The sequence below is a fragment of the Stenella coeruleoalba genome (genome assembly GCF_951394435.1).
Source record: "Stenella coeruleoalba genome assembly, chromosome: 7".
Taxonomy (NCBI): domain Eukaryota; kingdom Metazoa; phylum Chordata; class Mammalia; order Artiodactyla; family Delphinidae; genus Stenella; species Stenella coeruleoalba.
Genome location: NC_137153.1, coordinates 80352046 through 80377432, shown reverse-complemented (window position 1 = coordinate 80377432; position 25387 = coordinate 80352046). Strand labels below are relative to the sequence as shown.

Here is a 25387-nt window from a genome sequence, read left to right as displayed (position 1 = left end):
GACAGCATTTCAAATTATTGGTCAAAACCATGCATTTTCAAGTAAATGGTGCTTCAAGCAACTTGCTGGCTAAAGCTAGATTCCTACTTCTCTCTCTCTTTTATTTTTTTCCTACTTCTCTCTTTACACCAAATTAATTCCACATGGATCACTGATTTAACTATACAAAATGCAACTACAGAAGTACTAGAATAAAATAACATTTTAATAATCAAAGTGAAGGGTTAAAAATAAAACACAGGGCTACCCTGGTGGCGCAGGGAACTAATGAATAGCATTAGTTAAACACTAATGAATAGCAAAACAGTAAGCAAATAAACAGAAATAAAACAAAAAATAAATTGGGAAAATATCTGTCAATACAGTGATATATAACTAATTTCATAACACACAGAATTCTAGTAATATGAATAAACCAATAGAAGAAAAATGAGTAAAATCTATAGGAAAATGTGTACAGGATATGAACAGGTAGTCTAGCAAAACACAAAATCTGACAATTAACATATGAGAAAATGTTCAATCTAACTCAAAATCAAGAAAATTCAAGTTAAATAAATGTATCCTTTGAGCCAGCAATTCCACTGCTATGATTTATCTTATGCAAAGATGTGAGGAGACATACTTATAAGAATCTTCATGGTTATATTGCGTTAAATGCAAAAAACCTAAATGTTCAGAAACAGGAGACTGTTTAATTATAGTATAGGCATACAATGGGACATTATGCATGAAAAAGAAACAATCCTGCTTACAAGGGTAATCAAAGGTAGATCTGGGACTTCCCTGGTGGCTCAGTGGTTAAGAATCCACTTGCTAATGCAAGGGACACGGGTTCTATCCCTAGTCTGGGAAGATCCCACATGCTGCAGAGCAACTAAGCCCGTGTGCCACAACTACTGAGCCTGCGCTCTAGGGCCCCCGAGCCACAGCTACTGAAGCCTGTGTGCCTACAGCCTGTGCTCCGCAACAAGAGAAGCCACAGCAACGAGAAGCCCGCGTACCGCAACGAAGAGTAGCCCCCGCTCGCCGCAACTAGAGAAAGCCCGCGTGCAGCAACGAAGACCCAACGTAGCCAAAAATAAATAAATAAATTTATTTTTAAAAAAAATGTAGATCTGTGTGTACTGATACAGAAAGATGGGCAAGATATAACTGAAAATAAATTACTAATAATGAATTACTTACTTAATGAATAAATTACTAAGAATTTCTGGAAGTGTTGGTGGTAACACACCAAATCTGTTCACAGCATTTAACTCTGGGCTTGGGAAGGATAACGGTGGAGGTGGGGTTAGAAGTGAAGCTTTTATTTTTAACTTTACATCCTTTTGTTTCAGTTTTTTGGTACTGGAAAAGAAATTAGCTTGTAAGTATTTTCTTTTGTTCTATATGGCCAAGTTTTAAAATATAGAATACAAATGTTGATTTCCTTAAGAACATCACTACTACTAGAAGACAAGAGTCTATAAACCCCATTAATCGATTACAATCTTCAAATAACTTGAAAGCTAATGGTTCAATTCTAAGTAACTAACTTCTATTTCAATATTATGTTAAGTCTGGGTATTGCAGTTGAGTCTGCCTTTCATCACTTTCCACTTTTCAGACCCAATCTAATCCGTACATTTAAGAAATTAAACCACTTTTAATAGTCACAATAGCATCTGATATAAATAAAAGCTAAAAAAAAGTAACTCATGCAGTGCTTTCTGGAGTTCATCAAAAACCTTAAATGCAACACTTGAAACATGAATGGTCAATCTTTAAATAAACACATCAAAGATAACTCAATATACAGCAAAATTTTGCTAGTCAGTCTCCATTAAAACATGCGACTATGGAATAAGAACAGCATTAATGAGAAGAAGCTACAACTTCGAACTAAATCCTATAGAAGGATGGGAGAGAATGTGATAGCTTATCAGCCATCATCTTCCATCATGCTGTAAAGAATCTACAAATGTCATGCCTTTGGTCACAATTTCCTGCCAAATTATTTGACTCTGTAAATTCACTACATATGAAGCTTTATACTTTTCAAAACATCATTTGTAGTATTTTGAAAACCTGGAATTTTAGACCTCAAGGAATATTATTGTTCATCCAAACTAATCTCTTCCTTTTACACATGAAGAAATCGAGGATCATTTAAGTGTCTTTCCCATCTAATCTTCACAACAACCTTGTGTTATTAGATTAAGATTACATTTAAGTGACTTGCTTGGGGTCATATTGTCAGTTGCAAAACTGGGCTCAAAAAAGTGGTTTCTTCACTTCTAATTCCAGTGCTTTTCACTACACCATGATAGTATCAGTCACACGTTTCCATGGTACCTCAAAAATGTCTTCAATATCCCTGGATGCTGCTGAGGAAGGCTGCTAAAGCTGCTCAGGCTGGCTTAACTTTTTTAGGTTAACAGTGTTCAAATAGTGTAATATTAATACCTTATCTTCCTTCACCCCAATCAGATACTAGGTATGAATGTTTCTACTAAAATAATTTGGGATACCCTTTAAAATAAATGAAGAATTAGCAAAACCAGGGCTAGGAATCACATGTAGGCTTTGCATCAAGACCAAAGTTAGGCAGAAAAATCAATGACTTTGCCTGAAGTATCAAGTACAATAGCCAGTACTATAGACATGTTAGCCTCACTTACATGCTATAGTGTTAAAGGAAAAGCATTTTTTTGCCTTATTCATTAAAAAAATATATGAATTATCCATCATCATTTAAGAACTTTAAGAAATAAACAGAGAAGCACAAAGGAAACTACATTTGTTATATATAATTGTCAGAACCTACAGGTAACAAAATGTATGGTTATTGATAAGGGTCCCTTTTGCATTAGAAAAGTTGAGTATGTAAGCCTTAGTTTACTAGATATAAATAAATCCAAACCAAATTGATTATACGTTAGAAACACACAAAAAGTAGGAACTGGAAAGACAGTTGTGTCAGCGTTATTCTCTAATAATATCCGTATTTCCTGCCAGTTAAGTCCCAGTACTTTAGAAAAAGAACATACCTAACAACCATAGTAATACAGAAAACACTGCTAACACTTTCCAACCATCTAAATGCTATGAATTAGCACAGTTCTATAACAAACACATTTCTGAAAAAACAAAGCAAAATATGAAAAGATAGATATGAACAAATCACTAACATGGAAGACTTTAAATCCCAAACAATATAAGGTGCTAATATTCATTGCAAATATATTTAAGAAAATTGGGTAAAGATAAGAATACAGTTAAGCAAAAAACAAAAACAAAATCTGATCAATATCTGTTTCTTTTGGAAGATGAGTTTCATAGAGGTGTATATATATAGATATATATATATTTTTTAAGATAGCAGCATGAGTGATAAAAGGAAAATGAAATTCATCTAGATGAAAAAGATAAAGAACAAAATGCTATCGAGCAAGAAAATCTACTGGATAATGAATAAATGGTTCTATAGATTGGCTAATTTGAATAGTTTGGAGACAATGGGGAAAGATGAAAAGTTTATCAACAGATTATACTAAAAAATTAAGTGTACTTTTAAAAATGACAAAATTCAGGGAGGTAAACAAAACAAATTAAAATGGTAAATGCTGCCATTTCTCAATTATTTAAGAAGTAAATAAATAAATGACTTGTAATCTTCTCTTTACAGAAAAATGTAGTCAGTAAGTATAACTTCCTTAGGGTAATATGATTAAGGCTTAGGGATAAAAAAGGTTTTATCAATTTACTTTAAATATAACAGATCTGAGAGCTATAGCCAGGAAAAACAAGGTATTCAACTAAGCTTCATGGGCAAATATAGAAATTCATTACCTGAAAGCTCAATGATTTCATATATATAGCAGAATAAATATAAACACAAGTGAAGAATTGGTATTTAGCTTATTATGTGAGGCAAAGTGGTTTTTTAAAAAAATTGAATCTCATTGACTGTGTCATCAAATCTGAAGAGGAATAAGGCTTTGTTTAATTCCCCCCATACCTTTGTCTCCTCCCATGCAAATAAGCTATCTTGACAGTCAGCCAAAGTATAAACTATGCTGACAGCTTACACAGGACAGCTGAGCATAACATTGTGACATAAAATCAAATAAAAGAAACTATTATCTTAAGAGACGTGAATTGTCACCAACTGGTTCAACTAAAACAGTCTGGAGAAAGGACAGAATTATGCTCATGACATAATTATGTGCACTGACAACAGCAGACCATTAATTAACATACCTAATACATTCTACAATAAGAGCCAGAGAAACTGGTCAGAAACACTGTAAGTGAATAGTTACAAAAGTCTCTCTAATGCATTTCCAGCAGAACCTCTATTGAACATTTACTGACCCATGATACTATATAAACTTGAAAAGAATAACATTTCTTTCAAAATACTGAAATAATTCAGAGCAGTCCAAATCACTGAGGTTTTATTGTTTCTATCGCTTACCAATTAATGTGTGGAAACCGTCACAACATTCTAACTATTCTATTAACCTTAAAAGAAAAAAAAAAGGCAAAATTTAATGATGGCTTTTATTTTGGCAAAGAGGAGACAAATGAGGAATATAGAATAATGATGACCAGAACCAGCATACACTGGTTATTATTCATCTGGAATAATGAAAATATATTAAGTTCCTATTAGACACTGTACTAATAATCACATATATTACCTGGCTTTTTAATCCTAGCAACACCATCAAGGTACTATTATCTTGGTATTATATACCAAAGTACTGTTAGTACTACAATTATCTTCATTTTATAGTCTGGAATATGAGATCAGACTAGAATAAAAGACTATAAAGCTAGTAAAAGGAAAAGGCTAGTACTGAATTCAGGTTTACATGGTTCCAGAATCCAGGCCCTGAGCCATACGGTATTACTGCACCCCAGGTATCTTTACTGTCAAAATGAGTTAGCATAGAGGAGATACATATATTCCACTAGATGAAGTGGGATCCCATTTTAACAGCTCATTGGAATATGGATTCAGATAGTTCACAAGCTGTGTCACATCTCCTGTAATACTTCCATTTCATATAATACCCAGGGATAATTCTCTCTTTGGAAGGTAGTAAGACTAATAAACAACTAACTCAGACTCAAAGTGCACAAAATGTCTAAATGTACATTTCTCCATACTGCTTCCTATAAGATTCTTTAGCGGTAAATTTTCACTGATATACAGTTCATCAGAATCATCACCAGATAGGATATCAGTTTCATTTGAATTTACAACTAAAGACTCTTAACTGGCAAAAAACTATACATGGTGTTTCCTTTTATAGATGACATTAAATTTTGTTTTTAGATGAATGAAAGCAGCCTCCAATCTAATTTTCTATGAAGATGAACTGTTTCATTTGGCAAGACAACAGCTTTTCTCTCATAGGATATTTGGCTAATAAAGAAGACTTTTCATAATTTATAATAAAGTCTTCTAACAATATTATTGTTAGAGCACACACTAAAATAAAATATGAATCAACTTTACTAAGCTCAAGTTATGTTGAGAACCTATGTGCTGTTGAAAGTAACCAAAGGACATTGTAAGGTAGGGCTCTCATGTATCAGTAGAGAAGTCATGGGTTGAATCCCAGGTTACAATTTAGCACCTTTAGCTAAATAAAGCCTAAAGACCTTTTAAACTAAAACTTACTGCAGAATTTTAGCTCTATTTGCACATCCTCGGTAAGCAGAAAGACTCAAGTTGAACCTATCTGAGCTTAACATTTTTACTTCTTTTAAATGTGCTACATTTTCTACTTTAATATTTATCCTTCCATAATATATTTATAAATTTATGGGATGAAATGATGACAAACTTTTGAAAAAGATTTAATAATCAAATTAGTCTCATTTCAGTTACTGGATTAAAAAATAATTTAAAAATTCATTGTACACTTTTTTGACAAAGAGAAAACTGGAACCTCCCCTAAGTGGGACCATCACCTCCAGAAAAAGATACAATTTCAAAGTCTTATTCACACAGTTATTTTTATGTAATTCTGGAAGGTTCTAAGTGGGGTGAGTTAGTCCACTGGTCCAAAATAAAGTTAGTGGGACTTACTACTAAATGTTCAAAAGTATATGCTTTCAAAAATGATGTGCCAAAGACTCTCCAAGAGAGTTCTATTAAGCTAATAAATGAGGTATGAGAATTGTATCCAAGTTGGACAGGTAATCTTTTCATGGCATCTGCTTTATCTGAGATGCTAACTCTAATTTGCTTTGATAACAGAATTTGGCTCTCTTCAGTTTTCTCATCCCATTCAGAAGTATGCTTCTGGAGAGGAAGAGTTAAAAATGAAGAGTGAAATCCAATAGTCCTTTATCTCATAGTTCTTGTCCACTTACTCAAAATTTCAGATGAAGCCAGGAAGAATGTTCAGCACTACTCTGGTGATCTGACTGCCTATGATAAGCCCGTTTTTTTCCCAGATCAGTTGTAATTCTCTTCCGGAAGTAAAGGGAAAGACCACATCAGCTGAAGGTAGTTATCTTCCAATTGCTATTAAGGCAGTGTTTGAAGCTAATTATAAACATTTGTAATTTCTGAAAGAAAAGAAATATACAACAAACGAAAACAGCGTCCCTTCTACAACTTATATAATGGCATCTATGATATCTTTGTAAGACATGTAAGAGATTCAAAGAAAACACAGATAAAATTTTTAGATGTCTGAAATGGCTGAAAAATACTACCCCCATGGGACAACCCAGCTGTCAATATCTGTACACAATGAAAAACACAAAGATTATACATACATGTACATACACAAATGAATTCTGAGAAGATTTATTTAAGGGGTAAATTTTTTTTAAAAAAGGCAGAGTCAAAAGGTAAAAATATGTTCAATCAAAAAGAAAAAGCTTCTACATCAACTATAAAAACATAGAGGGCTTCCCTGGTGGCGCAGTGGTTCAGAATCTGCCTGCCAATGCAGGGGACACGGATTCAAGCCCTGGTCTGGGAAGATCCCACATGCCGCGGAGCAACTGGGCCCGTGAGCCACAATTACTGAGCCTGCGCACCTGGAGCCTGTGCTCCTCAACAACAGAGGCCGCGATAGTGAGAGGCCTGCGCACCGCGATGAAGAGTGGCCCCCGCTTGCCACAACTAGAGAAAGCCCATGCACAGAAACAAAGACCCAACACAGCCATAAATAAATAAATAAATACATTTAAAAAAAAAACAAAACAAAACATAGAAAGGTCCTGCTGGTGATAATGTATTCCATAAGTAAAGACCAGGTTTCCCACACTGGGGACCGAATGGGTCACATTTTTACTCTTTAGAAGTTAATAGTAATTCTATTTATAAAAATTTACAATAATAAAAAATATATAACAAATTTATATATTTGAATCATAATTACATGAATAAAAATTAAAAAATGAAATACACCATAATAAATGGTGGGGAGACAGGGTAAGTTTTTTCCTTTCTATTCCTATTTTTCTTTACTGAGCATATATTACTTTAACAATGTAGAAAATAATCTACTTTAATTTTTGAAAAATTTCACATCTTTTGTAAAATACTAAAACTGTAGATTGAGAATCAATGTTAGTCCAGTGATTCGCAAGAGAGATTTACCTTTTTCCATGGAGTGCGAGTCTCTAAATTTTTTAGTTCAAAGAAACTCCAAGCTTTACTGAATACATTCAAAAAATCTTTGTAGACATAATATAGTTAACAAGCTATTCATAGATAATAATTTACAGTATAAAAACATAGCATTCCCGATTAAGAATTATATATACTATCCTGATTATCTGTTTATAAAAACACAATGACTATATTTTGAATGCTCAAATAATTAAGGATCTCTAAGAAATAGCATAATGCAAATTTAGTAGATATCTTTGTTACCATTTCACTGCATAGGATATGTATATGCAATAAAGATGGTTACATTAAAAACCAATTTTATAAAATTATTAAATGTTTATTTTAAAGCTGATATTTGGAGGTACACTATTCCTATATACATATTGGTTGATATGAAATAATTGTTAAATAAATTTATCACACTGATTGAGAGATAATTACAGACATGAAAATAGGTCTACCACATTAAAACAAACCAAGCCATAAACTCCTACATATGACCATCATAAATTATTCTAATTAGCTCCCTAACACGGTCTGCGTTATTTGAAATCATGTGTTTCATTCTTCTTTGATTCAGGCCTTTCTGTAAGGTTTTGTATATAGTATGGCTTGTACTCACTGCACTTCATAAACTTGAATATTCATCTACTGAAATTAAAGATTACATTAACAATCTAAACATTTTTAATTGATCTCCATTTATTTCAAAGGTGTAGGATAATAAATAAAACTGACATTCTCTTTACATAACCATCATAATTATTATTTGACTTAAATGAATGATTTGTGTATCTTATTTAGACCCTATAGGACCTATAATATTTTGGACTACTACAATAAATTACAAATACGCAAGGAAACCTATAAAAGAAAAAACTGTGGCTTGAAGATACAGTAGAAAAGTACTCAGTAACAGTTGGATTGTTGTTTCTGGTCCTCCTCCCATCACTATAGGAAAAGTATAATGCAAAATTTCACCATGGGACTTAAATCAGACAAACTACTATAGTAGCTGTCACAGCAGTCATCATTCTATAGTGTATATGACCCTGGGACGAAAAATACAGCAGCACATACTTCATGTTGAACTTTGATGTCCTACTCACAGATCTAACTCCATCTGTTAATTTTCATAACATGACCTTAAAGTCAACACTCAACACTACATCAATGATATGTGTTTTGAATAATTTCAAAAGGTAAAATTTATAAAATTCTGATTATTTTAAAAATAGAAGCAAATTGAAATTTATTCCAACTTCCTTTTCAATAAGGAATATTGAAAGTCAGTAATATTACTCTGGATTTACTTTGTTATATCTATACCAATGTGAGCATCAATTAATTTCATTTATAGGCTCTTAAAAACAGATTATTTATCCATGATGATAGGTGTTCACAATTTTAGGATTTTTATAAACTCTTCTTCTTGCCAGTTTTCACTATGTTATTCAAGTGTCAAGTAGACACAAAGGAAAATAGAGAATGAGTGATTATTCCCTTAGAAAAGAAGACAGAAGAACTCTCCATCCCTTTATCCCTTTTTCTATACATAGGCAATGACCACATAGAAATTTGGAATATAAATAAAGTTAAAGGTTATGGAAAGGTGTGGTATTACATAGTCAATCTTTCAAACTCAGCTTTCTCACTATTAGATGGATACTCCCATTTTTAAAGTTCTAATTAATTACAGGGCCACTAATAAACAAACAAAAGAACGGTTCATCTCATTTAAAGTCCCAAAATTGAACTAATTTTCTATATATTTGATGAGGAATAAGAAGATATTTTTGTCCAAGTCCTATTTCTCCATCAAGAAAACATAGAGCAATCCTCAGGCTTAAATTTTTCTCAAATAAAATTAACATAATAAATACATTTTTTAAACTGAAAAAATAATTAATACCTGTCAGCAGAGAAGCTTGAAAAGATTATTTCACTGGGGCAGGAAAACAGAAACAGAAAGAACAAGGCCAATTATACTGTTAAAAGAATGTATGCCACTTTTAAGGGCTAAAAACTTAAGGATGAATCCCTAAGGCCACATGAACAAAGTTTACTAGTTACTAGAATATTATTTTAAATCTTGTTTACTGTTTAAGAGATTTTAAATAAATGTAATTCTACCTCCAATTTTCTTTTCATTAAAATGGTAAGGCACTGCTAAAATATCCAGAACTTTTCCCAGATAAATTCATAAGGACCTTTGTGAAATCTGTACAGACACTGTACAGTGTCACAGACCAACCACAGGAAACTCAGTAAATTTCTTGCAAACAAGCAGTTAGCATTTTCTCCTTTAGAAAGGCCGCATGCTTAGCATAGTTGGAATCAAGAAGTCAATGAAATTACCAAACCCTTCCTTCCTCAGGCATACACAATACATAACAATAGACTATGTTCTTTCCAGCTTCCAGTAGAAGCAGCAGATTTTGCTTGATTTTGACCAAGGGTGAGAGAGCACTGGATGCAAGACAAAGACAAATTGTCTCTGATACCAGCAGTGACTATTTTAATGGTCACTGTTTTAATTTATTTACCTTACTCCAAAAAGATAAGAATACTATATTTTGATGAAAACAGTAATTAAATTCTTTGACATTCACATATTTCTTAGTCCTAGCATACACAACCTGGATTTCTACTTAATTTGAATCAATGCTACTAGGCAGGTAGAAATTTCAAGAGCAAAATTTTTTAGCTTCTTTTTTTGTAAGCTCAATACTAAAAATCTGAAATAGTCATTTTCTAAGAAATAATGATTTATAGAGATAAAATCTTGATAAACCTAAGAATTAGAAGAGACTCAAGTCATTGGCTGAATTAATTAAACCAAAAGCTGAACAATTAAGGCAATTATCTACTACAGTCTAATATAAGCTCATTATAAGCAAAATGCTTAACATAAATTAAGGTAAATGTTCCTTTGTTGATCCAAATGCAGAGCAGTCATAAGGGTTTAAACATCATACTATTAACAGTCATTAACTTTTTCGAGTTTTTTTTTTTTAAGTACATCTGATATACTAGAAAAATAGAACAAAAAGTTTCATCTAAGTTTGAAATTAAAAAAAAAGCCTTCAGTATGCAAAACATAAAACAGATTTGCTTATACATCTTTCAGAAACATAGATAACATTTTCCCAATATTATCTAGAAGAAATACATATAATTATGCTTACTATAACAATTCTTCTGTCCTGAATTCATAACATTTTATAATGATATAGCACATGGATATGTAAGCTAATAAGTAAATATAATGATTGTAAAACCAACTTTGTTCACTGTTTCAGAAAATGTATACATAATAAAATGAAATAAAAGAACCAAAGAACATTTTTCTTCATTCTCAGACTATAAATTATTTCACTATCTAACCTTTATGACAAATCATGAATGTTTCTTATAATAGTAGTTCAACCTATATGATTTTGGAATAGAACAACAAATTCGTATTGCTTCAAGTTATATAAGTTTGTTATTATTAGAAGAAATTTGACGAAGATGCTTTTAAAATACTAAATAAATATAAAATATTGACTGGCTATTACTATTCTTTTTCTTTCTTTTTTTTTTTTTAACTCAATTACATTATATTACAGCCCAGAAAATTTACAGAGAACATTAAAAACAGCATTTTGCTAACAAATAAACAGATAATTTAAAATGAAACTAGTGAACGTTAAAAACAAAAAAAATTGTCTAACTTTAAATCTTAAAGACAAACTGTTATTACAAAGCTATAAAACACATAAATGCTATAATATATGGTATGCCCTACTTTGGCTATAAAATACATTTTTCCGTGCTTAAATAATGGATACATTTTTGTTTTTGAAACTACATAGAAAAACATTTTAAAAGGAAAACGTACTTTTAACTCCATATGGGCATTATGGTAGTAGTCATACAAAACATGTTAATGAAACATTCCAAATAAAATGACAAAGAACATATGAATTTGAACATTTCAGATCTGACTAATCATCGTCATCATCATTATCATCATCACTACTTCTACTGTGAGTCATAATCCACTCCCTGTAGACCTGAATTTTCTGTAAGCATGGTAAAGAAAAAAAGAAGCACAAATGTTAGTTAAGTATGGCAAATTGCTTGGAAAACACGTAAAATTATGAAATGTTCAAGAAGTCAATAATTTTGAAGAAGACTTCAGCTCTAAGTGTGGCAGTAATTATGGATATAATTTCTTAACCTAATAAGACTTAACTAAACTCCACTGGTTGGTACACTTAATGTACAGAATAGCTTGATGATACCAGTAAATTATTTTGTGACTATGTTAGAATTATTCTATTTCTCTAGTAGGTAGCTTTAATGGACTACTAGGAAGCACTATAATTATGTGCCACTTTCTAGATAGAAAGGTACACAATAAGAGAGTGTATCTCATATTTAATTATCATATATAGGCATATATAATTTAGTGAACACAGAGCACCCTTTTTAGAAAATTAGAAAACAAAAGGACGAACATTTGAAAGTATTAAATGTTTTCTAAGGGCATTATTATTAAATCAGATTAAATCTAGGCAGATGAGATTTGAAATACTGTTTATATGTCATCTACTTCTTTGCCACAGCACTGGTATTTGTATATTTCAAAGTGTTTGCTAATAGTAAAGTTTTGATTCAAAAAAAGCACCATTACCACTAAAGCAACAACCCAATTCTTACACCTGTAAGAGAGTAATGCCAAACACAAACATCCTAAGGCATCTGGTGAGTTCCTACAGGTATTCCGACTAATACTGTGTTTAATACTCCTGCTGAAAAATAAGTAATGGCTGACAAGGATTGTGAGATTTTAGTCATTTAAACAGCTCTTTTAGCAATTAATTCTACAACTGGCCTAATGAAAATAATAGGCATGTTTAAAAATACAGTCAATAGTCATGATCTTAAATCCCAAACTTCAGAGCTTTAGAAAACAATCAATGGAAAAAAGTATAGAACAAATTTACTTGTTACTGAAATCAAATTATCAGCTGTGAAAAACTTGGTATGTCATGGCTTTCTTATCATCTGTTCTCTAATAATGAGGATGTATGTCTAAACTCTCCTCACTACTCATCCTTACTTCCTACTAAGTTTATAAAACAGTTTCTCAAGAAATAGTTTTGTGAAAGGTGATTTGATAACTATTCAGTTTAGTAAAATGAATTAGTAATATGTTAACTGTGTTCTAATAGGGGAAGGCACGTGCTGAGTAGATATGTATGTTTCAATTGTATAACTATAGGTGACTTCTGCAATATTTTCAAAGAATGATATACTGTCATTGTAGAGTTTGTCAACCTGCCATTTAAAACACAATCTCTCAGTAGATTGCCAGTTCTATCCCAATATGCAATTATTCTGATGCTTTAAAAACATTTTAAACACAATGTAAAACCACTTAACTAAATATCACACATTAACACAATACTTGTAGTTTATGGAAGTACATTTAATGCAGAATTATATACTGTGAACGTAAAGATATCAAGTACTAGCAATACTTTCAAGTCTGTACTATGAGTATTTTCAAATACGTACAATTTATTATTACTATGAGTATTTTCAAGCCTCCTTGTTTTCAATTAAATGATTTAATTTAGTATTTCACAACTAAACAACAGAAACGACTTTAAATTGGTATATCGTATTGTGTATGTTATCTGCAGCATAATCCAGATTTTAAAAGTCTAACTTTCAAAGTAGAGGTTATATAAACAGATAAAATATTCTATCTTCAAACTGACTATTGTTCTAAAAGCTAATTTTCCTTACTAAAAGATGTTGGTTTTCGTGTAAATTGCTTATCAATTCCACAGGGTTTTAAATAGACCACACAAGCATAAAGCAGGAAGAGGGTCATGGCCATTTGAGCATCTTCGAAAGAAAAGCAGGAGAACCCAAGAATTCACAATAGCAGTGGTCATGATTTTTTTTTCCTTATGCATACCTAACTGGACATGAGGATTATATCTGGAATAAAAGCTGTTAGTGGTTTGAAGGAAGCACCCTAAATAGAAATGGTCTAACCGGGTAGATAAGTACCATCAACTGTGAGGGCACATAAGGCACAATGGCTTTCGACTAATCTAGTAAATCCAGTACAGAATTTAGAGTACCCTATAAAAAGGTCAGATTTGCTAAAAATCCTATACAAAAAGTTACCAATATAAAAGCTTTTCTTTGCATTCAAAATACTGAAACAGCTGTACATAGTTTGTAAATTTTAAGACTAAAATTTACTGTTGGCTTTCACTTGCAAAGTCATGCATTAGCTATTTTCATATCAAACTTTTTGATGCCTGTAAAAAAGAAAAAAAAATTCTTACAGTAAATAAATGTACATTTAAAACCTAAGTAAATGTAAGAAAGTTTAAATGGAATTAAGCAAAACATATAAAAGCCCAAATAATCTAATACATATTTAAAGCATTATATAGCTACTTTAAATAAAAAGCTGACTTGACTATATTAATCTTAATTCATAAGATATTTCTTCACCCACCTGTAACATTTGATTTCCAGTACCATCCCTCAACCTGTAAGGTCTGATAACTCCATCTTCATTAAAGAACCTAGGGGGTCGCAGACTCTCCACTTCATTAGAAGTCTCTGTAGCTCTAGAGGGAAAACATAACTTGATTTTTAAAATTACTCCAAAACTCCTAAGTATATTTTAAAATGAAACTACTAAAAAAAGATCTTCTTTTGGATAAAATGAGACTATTACATCACTTCTCTTTTTTAAATTTTGTCTTTTGACACAAATAATAAGTTCTCTAGACAAATGTAGAACTGTAAAGAAGTGTGATTATAGATTCTCTTGGATTTTCTTTGTAGACAATAATCAGAGAATCAGCATATGAGTACTGCTTTTTCTTTTCTGGTTTAAGACTTTTAATTTCTTTTGCTTTTCCTATTTCCTATTATATTGCATTATTAGCTCCTCCAGCACAATGCGAAATACATGAGGGGATTGCAAGCATCCTTCTCTCATTCTCAACTTTAAAGGTAAAGCTTCTAAGAGTTATTCATGAAGTACAGATATCAGCAACTTTTTTTTTTTTAAAGGCACTGCTTGTTAAGCCAAGGAAATTCATTTCTACTCTTAGTTTGCTAACTTTTTTTTTGTCATTGTTATTGAAAATCTTGAATGAAAAATGAATTTTAAATACGGAATTTTCCCCTGGTCATTGCTGTGATCCTGTGGTTTATCTCCTTCAAACTATTAATGCTTTAAGTCACATTACATGGTTTTCTAATGTTCACATACCCTCACATTCCTTCTAAGGCTTGATATGTACTGTTTGAAACACATATACACATTGCTGAATTTGGTTAATATTTTATTTAACATTTTTTGACTGTATGGACCTACATGAGAAAGACTCATTTATTGTTCATTCATTCATTCAACAAACGTTCACATATTCAACAAATATTAAGAGCTTACCATGTAATGTATCCATATGTATAGACACATACATATGGATCAATTTCCAATTAAAAGCAGAAATTGGCAGAATGTATAAAAAAATGTGATCCAACTATATGCTGTCCAAAAGAGGCTCATTTTAGAGTCAAAGACACAGATAAGTTGAAAGTAAAAGGATGGAAAAAGATATACCATGTAAATAATAACCAAAAGAGAGCTGGAATGGCTATACTAAAATCAGAAAAAAATGAGACTTAAAAAAAAATTCCTATTAGACACAAAGAAGGACATTTAATTTTTTTAATGAATTTTTATTGGAGTATAGTTGATTTACAATGTTGTTTTAGTTTCAGGTGTACAGCAAAGTCAATCAGTTATACATATACATATATCCATTCTTTTTTAGATTCCTTTCCCATACAGGCCATTAGAGTATTGAGTAGAGTTCCCTGTGCTATACGTTAGGTCCTTATTATTATCTATTTTATATATAATAGTGTATATACATTAATCCAAATCTCCCAATTTATCCCTCCCCCACCTTGCCCCTTGGCAACTGTAAGTTTGATTTCTACATCTATAACTCTATTTCTGTTTTGTAGCTAAGTTCATTTGTACCATTTTTTTAGATTCCATATATAAGCACTATCATATTTGTCTTTCTCTGTCTGACTTACTTCACTCAGTATGACAGTCTCTAGGTCCATCCATGTTGCTGCAAACGGCACTATTTCTTCTATGGCTAAGTGATATTCCTTTGTATATATGTACCACATCTTCTTCATGCATTCATCTGTCGATGGACATTTAGATTGCTTCCATGTCCTGGCTATTGTAAATAGTGATGCAGTGAACACTGGGGTGCATATATCTTTTCAAATTATGGTTTTCTACAGATAAATGCCCAGGAGTGGGATTGCTGGATCATATGGCAGCTCTATTCTTAGTTTTTTTAAGGAACCTCCATACTGTTCTCCATAGTGGTTATACTAATTTACATTCCCACCAACAGTGTTAGAGGGTTCCCTTTTCTCCACACCCTCTCTGGCATTTACTGTTTGTAGACTTTTTTTTTTTTGTGGTATGCGGGCCTCTCACTGTCGTGGTCTCTCCCGTTGCAGAGCACAGGGAGCTCTGGACGCGCAGGCTCAGTGGCCATGGCTCACGGGCCCAGCCACTCCGTGGCATGTGGGATCTTCTCGGACTGGGGCACGAACCTGTGTCGCCTGCCTCGGCAAGTGGACTCTCAACCAATGCGCCACCAGGGAAGCCCTGTTTGTACACTTTTTGATGATGGCCATTCTGACTGGTGTGAGGTGATACCTCATTGTAGTTTCGATTTGCATTTCTCTAATAATTAGTGATGCTGAGAATCTTTTCATGTGTTTTTTAGCCATCTGTATGTCTTCATCGGAGAAATGTCTATTTAGGTCTTCTGCCCATTTTTTGATTGTGTTGTTTGTTTTTTTGATACTGAGCTGCATGACCTGTTTGTATATTTTGGAAGTTAATCCCTTGTCGGTTGGTTCATTTGCAAATATTTTCTCCCATTCTGAGGGTTGTCTTTTTGTTTATCGTTTCTTTTGCTGTGCAAAAGCTTTTAAGCTTAATTATTTTTGTTTTTATTTTAATTTTCATTACTCTAGGAGGTGGATCGAAAAAGATCTTGCTGAGATTTATGTCAAAGAGTGTTCTGCCTATGTTTTCCTCTAAGAGTTTTATAGTATCTGGCCTTACATTTAGGTCTTTAATCCATTTTGAGTTTACTTTTGTGTATGGTGTTAGGGAGTGTTCTAATTTCATTCGTTTACCTGTAGCTGTCCAGTTTTCCCAGCACCACTGATTGAAGAGACTGTCTTTTCTCCATTGTATATTCTTGCCTCCTTTGTCATAGATTGGGTGACCATAGGTGCATGGGTTTATCTCTGGACTTTCTATACTGTTCCATCGATCTATATTTCTGTTTTTGAGCCAGTACCATACTGTTTTGATTACCGTAGCTGTGTAGTATAGACTGAACTCAGGGAGCCGGATTGCTCCAGCTCCTTTTTTCTTGCTCAGGATTGCTTTGGCTACTTGTGATCTTTTGTGTTCCCATACAAATTGTAAAATATTTTGTTCTAATTCTGGGGAAAATGCCATTAGTAATTTGATAGGGATTGCACTGAATCTGTAGATTGCCTTGGGTAGTACAGTCATTTTGACAATATTGATTCTTCCAGTCCAAGAACATGGTATATCTTTCCATCTGTGTCATCTTTGATTTCTTTCATCGGTGTCATGTAGCTTTCACAGTACAGGTCGTTTGCCTCCTTAGGTAGGTTTATTCCTAGGTATTTTATTCTTTTTGATGTGTTGGCAAATGGGATAGTTTCCTTGATTTATCTTTCTGATCTTTCATTGTTAGTGTATAGGAATGCAAGAGATTTCTGTGTATTAACTTTGTATCCTGCAACTTTAACCAATTCACTGATGAGCTCTAGTAGTTTTCTGATAGCAGCTTTCGGATTTTCTATGTATAGTATCATGTCATCTGCAAACAGTGACTGTTTTACTTCTTCTTTTCCAGTTTGATTTTTTATTTCCTTTTCTTGTCTGATTGTCATCGTGAATTCCCTATGAGTTATTGACTTTTGAACTTCTCTGATGATTATGACTCAATAATTATATTTGTGAAACTAAAGTTACAGGTAGAAAAAACTGTACCCTTTTTCCCAACCTTAACTCTAAACTAAAACTGGAAACACCCCATTATGGGCATAGTATGAAATACTGACTTAAAAGGAGCAACTAATTTAATGACAATACTTATTGCAATAGAGCAGAAAGCCAGAGAAAGTACAAAGGAAAAAAGTCAGGGAGATATCCACCCACCAATTTTCTAAGTTAGGTTTCTAAGTTAAATTCATTAGTATGAATTTAATCAATTGTTTTATGTGTTACAAACTTCTAGAATAGAGGTAACAATAATACAACTACTAAATTTTAGTCTTATGCTAAATTTAATTTGGAGGAAAAGAGAACATGTTTAAAATTATTTGCACAAGTGAAGAGAAATAGAGGGAAAGGATATAATAGTTTCATAACAAAATAAGACCATAAAGGAAGGGGTGAACACAAGCTGAGTTTGAACCGGGAATGTAAAATGCCATTCTTTATTTCTCAAAAAAGGAGACAGAATATTATATTTGCTAATTTTGTAACTGATGTATAGCATTACATTCTTGTAATGTATTGCAATCAAGGAAAGTGAAAAGCTTAACTTGCCAAACCTTCCCTGCCAAGGCTGCTGGGAATGAATGACAAATGAAGTAGAACTCTATGAAGCTGAAATGATGCAATACCAACAATTTAAGAAGTATCAAAAGCAATTAGGAAGATCATATGCAACTTGCCATTATTGCAGGTTCATAATTAAGTGCCTCAAGCCAAAGAGATTTATCTCATTTCTCTTGGTTTAAGCATTTTACTCATATTTTACATCAAAGAGAATTTACCTTTTTATTCCCTGAAATGTACTGCTAGCCATGTCTATGATGCCTCCAGTTGGCCTTGTCACTGCTCCAACTAAACCTTTCCCAAAACCTTTAAAGAAACCAGCCGCTCCTTCTTTTTGAGCTCCTGGATAGAAAAAAGACAGAGGTTTAGACAATTGGATTAGGAACGAAAATGGAATCAGTTTATGAAAGCCTTGGTAATATGTATCACCCAAAGGAATCACTATACTTGCCTTTGATCGGTTTTGTAACAATTCCTGTTATGCCACTTACAAAACCCTAGAGGAAAAGCACAATTGAAAATTTACAATACTTTGACATGATACCTTGAAGAACCAAGTCTGGCTTACAAAAGAAATGCAAAGATCTGCTTTCTAGATACCATAAGAATTAACATATTTCCTAAGTATTTTATTTAAACAGAATATTTCTCGAGGCTACTGACATATTTTTTATTATGTCACAACCCATTGCTCCACCAACATCCAAATAATATTTGAGTGAATGAAAGTTTTATGTCTATTTCCTTACTCACAGATCATGGCTTTAAAAGATATTCCTAAAATGTTCACAACCATGGGAAATTTCTTACAGAAACTAATCCTTTTCCTCCACGAGTGATGCCTTCTCTAAGACCAGCTGGCTGCTTGTTCATGGCTTCTCTTCTCTTCTGTTGGTAGTCTTCATCCATAGTCATAGCTGCTACCCCTTTAGCCATAGCACTGGTGATTTTGGAGGCAGCACCAGCTAATCCACCTAGCAAAATTGTAATACTTTTAGTAAAACAAAACACATCATTATTTTCTAGCATAATCATTCTTGGTAGGCATTCTGTTTCTTACCAACAGCTCCACCAACTAGTGCTTTCAGTCCCAGTGCCATTCCTTCCACAAACTCTTCAGGACCCTGGATGGCTCCCTAAAGGGTCAAAAAAGAATAACAATAAATAAAGTTACGCTTACGTTTAAAGGTAAATTTTTTTTTTGGTATATACAAGAAGAGTAGTAGTGACAAAAAGAATAAAGATGTCCCAGAGAAAGTGATATCAGAAGAAAACTTCACATTAACATAATTCTCAGATATTTCATGGCATTCAAAGTATAAAAGATAAAATGTTAGAAGTTGATCCAAACTTAGAAAGGAATATGACTATTCACCAAAGTGTACAAAAGATGCTTACTCGGAGTATATGTTATATTATGAGAAGGTAACCACAAACTACTCTATATAATATTTTTAAAAAGAAATAAAAACACTTTAATTCTTAATATTTCTAATATTTTAGATTATAGTGTACAAAATAAATACTAGTTTTACTTTATTTTTCATTATCTTCTATGTTTAAAAGTGAAAGTAGGAGAGTTTTGAATGTTTTGACAGAAATTTTTAAGGGACAGAGAACAATCATAATTTTTGCCATTGATTAATAAGATTGTTTCACACAGTGTCAGTTTGCATGGTTATTTTTACTGTCCCACACCACTGTGCAAAGCAAGACTGTGTGTCCATGGGAATCTTCCTTCTACTATAGTACAAATTTTATCCATCTTTAATATTCCAACAGAACACTTAAAATTTGGTATTTCTTAGTAAAGTCTTAAGTTTAAATTCTGAAGGAAAAGGTAAATATTTCTCAAAAGACTTCTCAAAAACCTCTTACCATTGTTTGCTTCAAAATAATGTCCTTTTGTTGTGTTTCCAAAAATCCATTCACAAGTACAACTCAAGTTAACTGGGGTGATTATTATTATCATTTTTAATTGAAGTACAGTTGATTTACAATGTTTTAGTTACTGGTGTATAGTGAAGTGATTCAGTTATACATATATATACACAAGTGTGTGTATATGTATGTATATATATACTTTTCATATTCTTTTCCATTATGGTTTATTACAGGATATTGAATATAGTTCCCTGTGCTATACAGTAGGGACCTTGTTGTTTATCTATTTTACATATGGTAATTTGTGTCTGCTAATGGGATGCACTATTTATTCAAAAGTATTAGTGTGATATATTGCACAACACAAGATTAACTATTTTACCTGGTAAGGCTCATAAAAAAATGCTTCTACACCTTCAGAAAATTCTCTAATCAAGCCAAAGGGATTTCCCAAAACATCAAGTCCAAGAATGAGTACATACATCTGCTTAATGGCCTAAAAATGAAATAGAAACATTAGTCAAATCAGATTATCAGATTTAATATTTTTTTTCCTTATATTCAGTAAACACATCCAGTTTTTTTTCAGGCTAACACCCTCACCACCAATTTCAGCCTAAACCATATCACCGTATTCATCAGTAGTCTTAGTTTTAAAAAGCAATTTGGTGTTAGAGTACGAGAAATAATATGACCTATTTACATAAAGTTTTAGAATATTCAAAATACTTTTACAACTATGTGTGACAGTTATTATTACTGCCACCATTTTATAGACTAGAGAAACATACTGGTCAAATGATGCCCGGAGCCATGGTGGGTAAACAGCAAAACTGCGATCCAAACCCAGACCTCTTAAGTCATGCTCAGTGATCTGTCCACCATACAACTATCTCAATGCTCTATAAATTATACCACAAAATACAGGAGTCTTCAGAGGTGGACAAAAATCCACTAAAATAATATATCTAATTGACTAAACAACTTAATTACACTAAAAATGCCCTGTGTTCATCAGTTACTTACTGATAAATAGTTTCCCTTTACCTATTTTTTTAAGTAAGTGAGCTGAATTACTTAGCTGATTATTATTTAAAGATTTAAATCTAGTCCACACTGATCCAGGAAAGATTTCTGTCAAAGGCTAAAAGTAGAAAGGCAAAAAACTGAAATGGTGGTTGGGCTCAACTTCTTTCTACAATCCTGAGGGAAAAAACCATGTTTTAAAATTTTGAAACGGCTATTCCCTTCCTGGCCAAATCATTATACCTCTATAGACACATATGCCTTCACCATTTTATCACTTTGTCCCTCTGTAAAATAATCTCAGACAAACCTGTTTTGAATAGTGTCTTATTACTTCAGACTGTAGTTCAGATGTTGTATGGAACTGATAGTTGAGTTCAAAAAATGCAAGCCTGAAAAAAAAAACACAAAAAAATGTATAAATATATAGAGAAAAGGAGATTATGTTTTTAATATTAATGAATGGTTTTATTTTCTTTAGAATTTTTCTCCAAAAAAATTCCTTTTAGTACATTTTCCCATACCAGTCAGGAAATCCACTCCTATATACATCTCTGCATATTCTGGTCAAAGAACCCTCTTAAGAATCTGATAAAAGCTATGGATCTTATCTTCAGAAAAGCCATCAATATACACATATTTTCACAGAATTCAGGCATTTTAGAGACCTTGGGTCCCACTCCTGGACATGAACTATATTTCTCAATTCTGTCCTATCATGGCCCACACAGAAAATGCCTGACACACTGAGATAAATGGAAGAGGCTGCTCAAGAATGGCCACGGTTCAGCTGCTGCAGGTCCTGCCTGATCAGCTGACAGCTGAAGAATCACCATCAGTTTATTTATAACCTATTCACAGCATATACCTGGAACCACTAATTGGGAAGTTCTATGCTAAGGATAGGACAGCAGCAAGATTAGAAATCTCATCCTATTTCTGATGTCTTCAAACTTGTGTTTTTAAATTTGACTGTTTCCTAACTTTTATCTAGATTTACAGTTATGTCTTACTAGACTCACTGATTCTTACTACTGTTCTTAATAATAGCTCTAGGTGCTATCTGCAAAGGTCATGCTCATCTAAAGTCTCCACTCAGACTCTCTGTCTCTTTGGTCAGATACTCTAATAGCTTACATTATGACTCACATTAAATTCTTGACTGTAACATTTAAACTGATCCCTTCACTTCTGCTATCATGGCATTCATTTTCTTCTAGTCACATATGCTTTGAAGAGTCTTGATCCCATAGGCCTTAAAGCAACATCTTTTAAGCACCACACATCACATCTTTGGGTATACACAGCTTCTTAGGAATCCTTCCCTAGGCTAAAAAGGCCTTATATAACACACAAACTTGCATGACCTCTGTCCCTCTTTCTTAAGGAAATTATTTAATAATTATTCTGTTATTTAATAGTTAAGGGTTACCAGGCAATATGTTTCTTAAATTATATTCCATTTAACAGCAAAAAACCATATTCAACCTATGATCTGCAATGTACTTTACATACTTTTTCACTTATAAAATTTTAATGTATATATAAAATGGACTTTTCATCAATTTATATATTTGAATATTAAACATACTTAAAAACTACATCTTGTACATCTGTAAGAGTGGCACCAATACTCTTCAGCAAAAGATTTAAAGAATGAACTGCTACCAGTCCTTCAGGTTGTTCTGAATCTTTAGCTTCTTCACCACCTGAACTCAGTGAAACACTTAAATGCAACTAAAGAGATAAAGAAAGAAATATTTAAAGTACTTTCTTCATAATGACAGTTTTAACTCTTAAAATTCAATATCATCTTAAATTCACTATACCATAAATAAGATTTCAAAGTTACCTAGATTATATCAAAATTAATAACTGGAATGTTGAAAGAATTTAAAATGTAAACAGCCCTTTAAAAAATTTAAATTCAACCATGTAATGTATGATATTTAGTTCAATCCAATTCTTTTGGTAAACCTAGGAAAATATTAATCTTCATATATTTTTTAATAACATTAACAATCTAGAAGTTGAAATTGTTGAAAATTAACTCAAATATCTCCAAAAGTGAACGTTTCAACTATTAGAATTAAGTTAGTGTGGTAAAGCTAGTTAAAAAGCACTTTTGTATTATATGTATTATATATAGTATAAGTAGTTATACAGTAATTTTCTTCAAGTATTATGTAAGTTAACTCATAGAAATTTTATGTTAAGAACTTACTTTTAGTTCCATTCAATCTTCAATTTTAAAATCAAGGTTACTTTATCAATTATTTTCAAACTTATACTAATATCATACACAAAAGTTTGAAAATTGTCACAACACCTTAATAGATAGCAAGTTAACATAATGTTAGGTCAAGATGTAAACATATAAACATACTGTAGGTGGTTCCACTATTATTTCCACATGATAAAAAATTATTATAAGAATAAATAATAAAAATTTAAAAGTATCATTCCTTTGTTATTTACTTATATTTGTAATTGTTAAGTTACAGAACTTATATACTATTAAGAATATAATTTAAATGTTGTATTCCCCCAAACAGATCAAATCAATCTGCTATTACTAAGATTATCAAGGACAATAAAAATGACTTATTTTTCCCCTACCTTGATAGGAGATATATGAAAGTATTCATAGAGACTGACTTGTGATGAATCTCCTAATGAAACTATTTTATATTCTTCTTGGAAAGCTTCTGTATCTTTATGAAAAAGCTCAACCTATAAAGGAACATAAAATATTAAAAACATAAGGGATATTTCTGTAGAAGTATTAAGCTAATAGCTCACACGCTGCAGAATACTTCCCCATAATATCCAGATTCAACATTGCTCATGATTGGGAACCTACTGCCTTAGAAGGGAAACTAACATCTCTACTGTTAGGAAAGTTCAGTCACTCACAAACTGATAAGCATATCTTCTATGTTTCCATCCAATACATTAAAAGACACTAAGGTTTTCTTCACGTGACCATAGATTTTATTCCAAAAGGCCACTAATCCAATCCATCAACACTTTCTTAGGAATAATACAATCGTACTTGCAGCTTTTTGATAAATGCATTACTGACATCTACAGAGGTCACTAATATAAATCAAAAAAGGGAAGGCACTGAAAGTAATTTTTCATGAAGTGATTAGTGCTTTCATTCTTGATAATCAACACTATTTCTTTTGCAAATGCTCACAAATCTAGTACTTCTGTGTGTTGAGAAACGGCCCAACATTCACATTTTAACTGATTAACAAAAACTTCAAAATGATAACCTTATTAAAAGTATATTTAGAAATTCACTTCTGGGATAATGGTGTAAGGAGATCTTCAGCTCTCCAGTGAAACTGGTAAAATTCATTTAAAAAGACAAACTTTTAAGGCCTCTATACCTAAGGGTATAACCAAATAAAACATCTATTCAAGAAAATCTATAAAAATTTGGTAGGAAAAGTGACTCTGTGGTATTTGAAAAAGGACCATTCTCTCAGTTCCCCCTCCCAACTCAGTAAGCCGGAACTCCAATCTAGACTGGTGCACCCAAGAACTCAGAGTTCCTTCTCTGCCCCACCTCCCAATTGGAAGACTTTCAACTTGGGAGGAACAGAGGTCAGCACTTCTCATCCTGCCCCCAGCTACTAGCTGCTGAGCCTAAACTACAGGGGAAGAAGGAGCTTCCCTCTTCTGCCCAGCCTCCACTCAGAGAACAAAGGCTCTACTTGGGTGTGACACCACTGAGAATACTGAGGTCTGATCACCCTTGGCCCACCTCTAGAGGTCCAAAGCTCTGGTCCCGAGATATTGCCTGGGGGTGGGGGTGTATGTGTGTGTGGGAGTAGACTTTAAAACAGACAGCTCCTCATCTCTTCCCAAAGAAACTGACTTCATTTACAACAAAATGTAAAGTTCAGGCCTAAGAGTGCTCTAGGAAACAGTGAATGTTGTGGTGAAAGGCAGCTGGGAGGGAGGAAAATCCTTGATTCAGTGAAGATACAGGCTAAACTGTAGGCCTGTTAAGTTTTTGTGAAAGAAAGAACTGGGGAAAGAGACGGGGGGGTTGGAACAAATAGCAAACACTTATCTTCAGATCACTTCCT

The 25387-nt window shown here is 32.7% G+C and overlaps 1 protein-coding gene across 6 annotated transcripts in view; it reads right to left on the bottom strand.

Moving 5' to 3' along the window:
* The window catches only part of VPS13A (vacuolar protein sorting 13 homolog A), a 244162-nt gene that overhangs the window by 19010 nt on the left and 199765 nt on the right, over positions 1-25387 (bottom strand). For 4 of the 6 annotated variants that reach the window (XM_079927399.1, XM_079927403.1, XM_079927398.1 and 1 more), the window contains 9 exons: positions 23904-24017; positions 22876-23021; positions 21595-21676; positions 20641-20754; positions 19435-19510; positions 19185-19348; positions 18826-18871; positions 18593-18716; positions 14166-14280 (listed from right to left, as the gene is read on the bottom strand). In XM_079927399.1, the coding sequence (XP_079783525.1) occupies positions 14166-14280; positions 18593-18716; positions 18826-18871; positions 19185-19348; positions 19435-19510; positions 20641-20754; positions 21595-21676; positions 22876-23021; positions 23904-24017 (981 nt within the window). Of the gene's footprint in view, positions 1-11537; positions 11701-12310; positions 13963-14165; positions 14281-18592; positions 18717-18825; positions 18872-19184; positions 19349-19434; positions 19511-20640; positions 20755-21594; positions 21677-22875; positions 23022-23903; positions 24018-25387 lie in introns of those variants that run through there. The other 2 variants (XM_079927401.1, XM_079927402.1) reach the window with 2 other exon arrangements.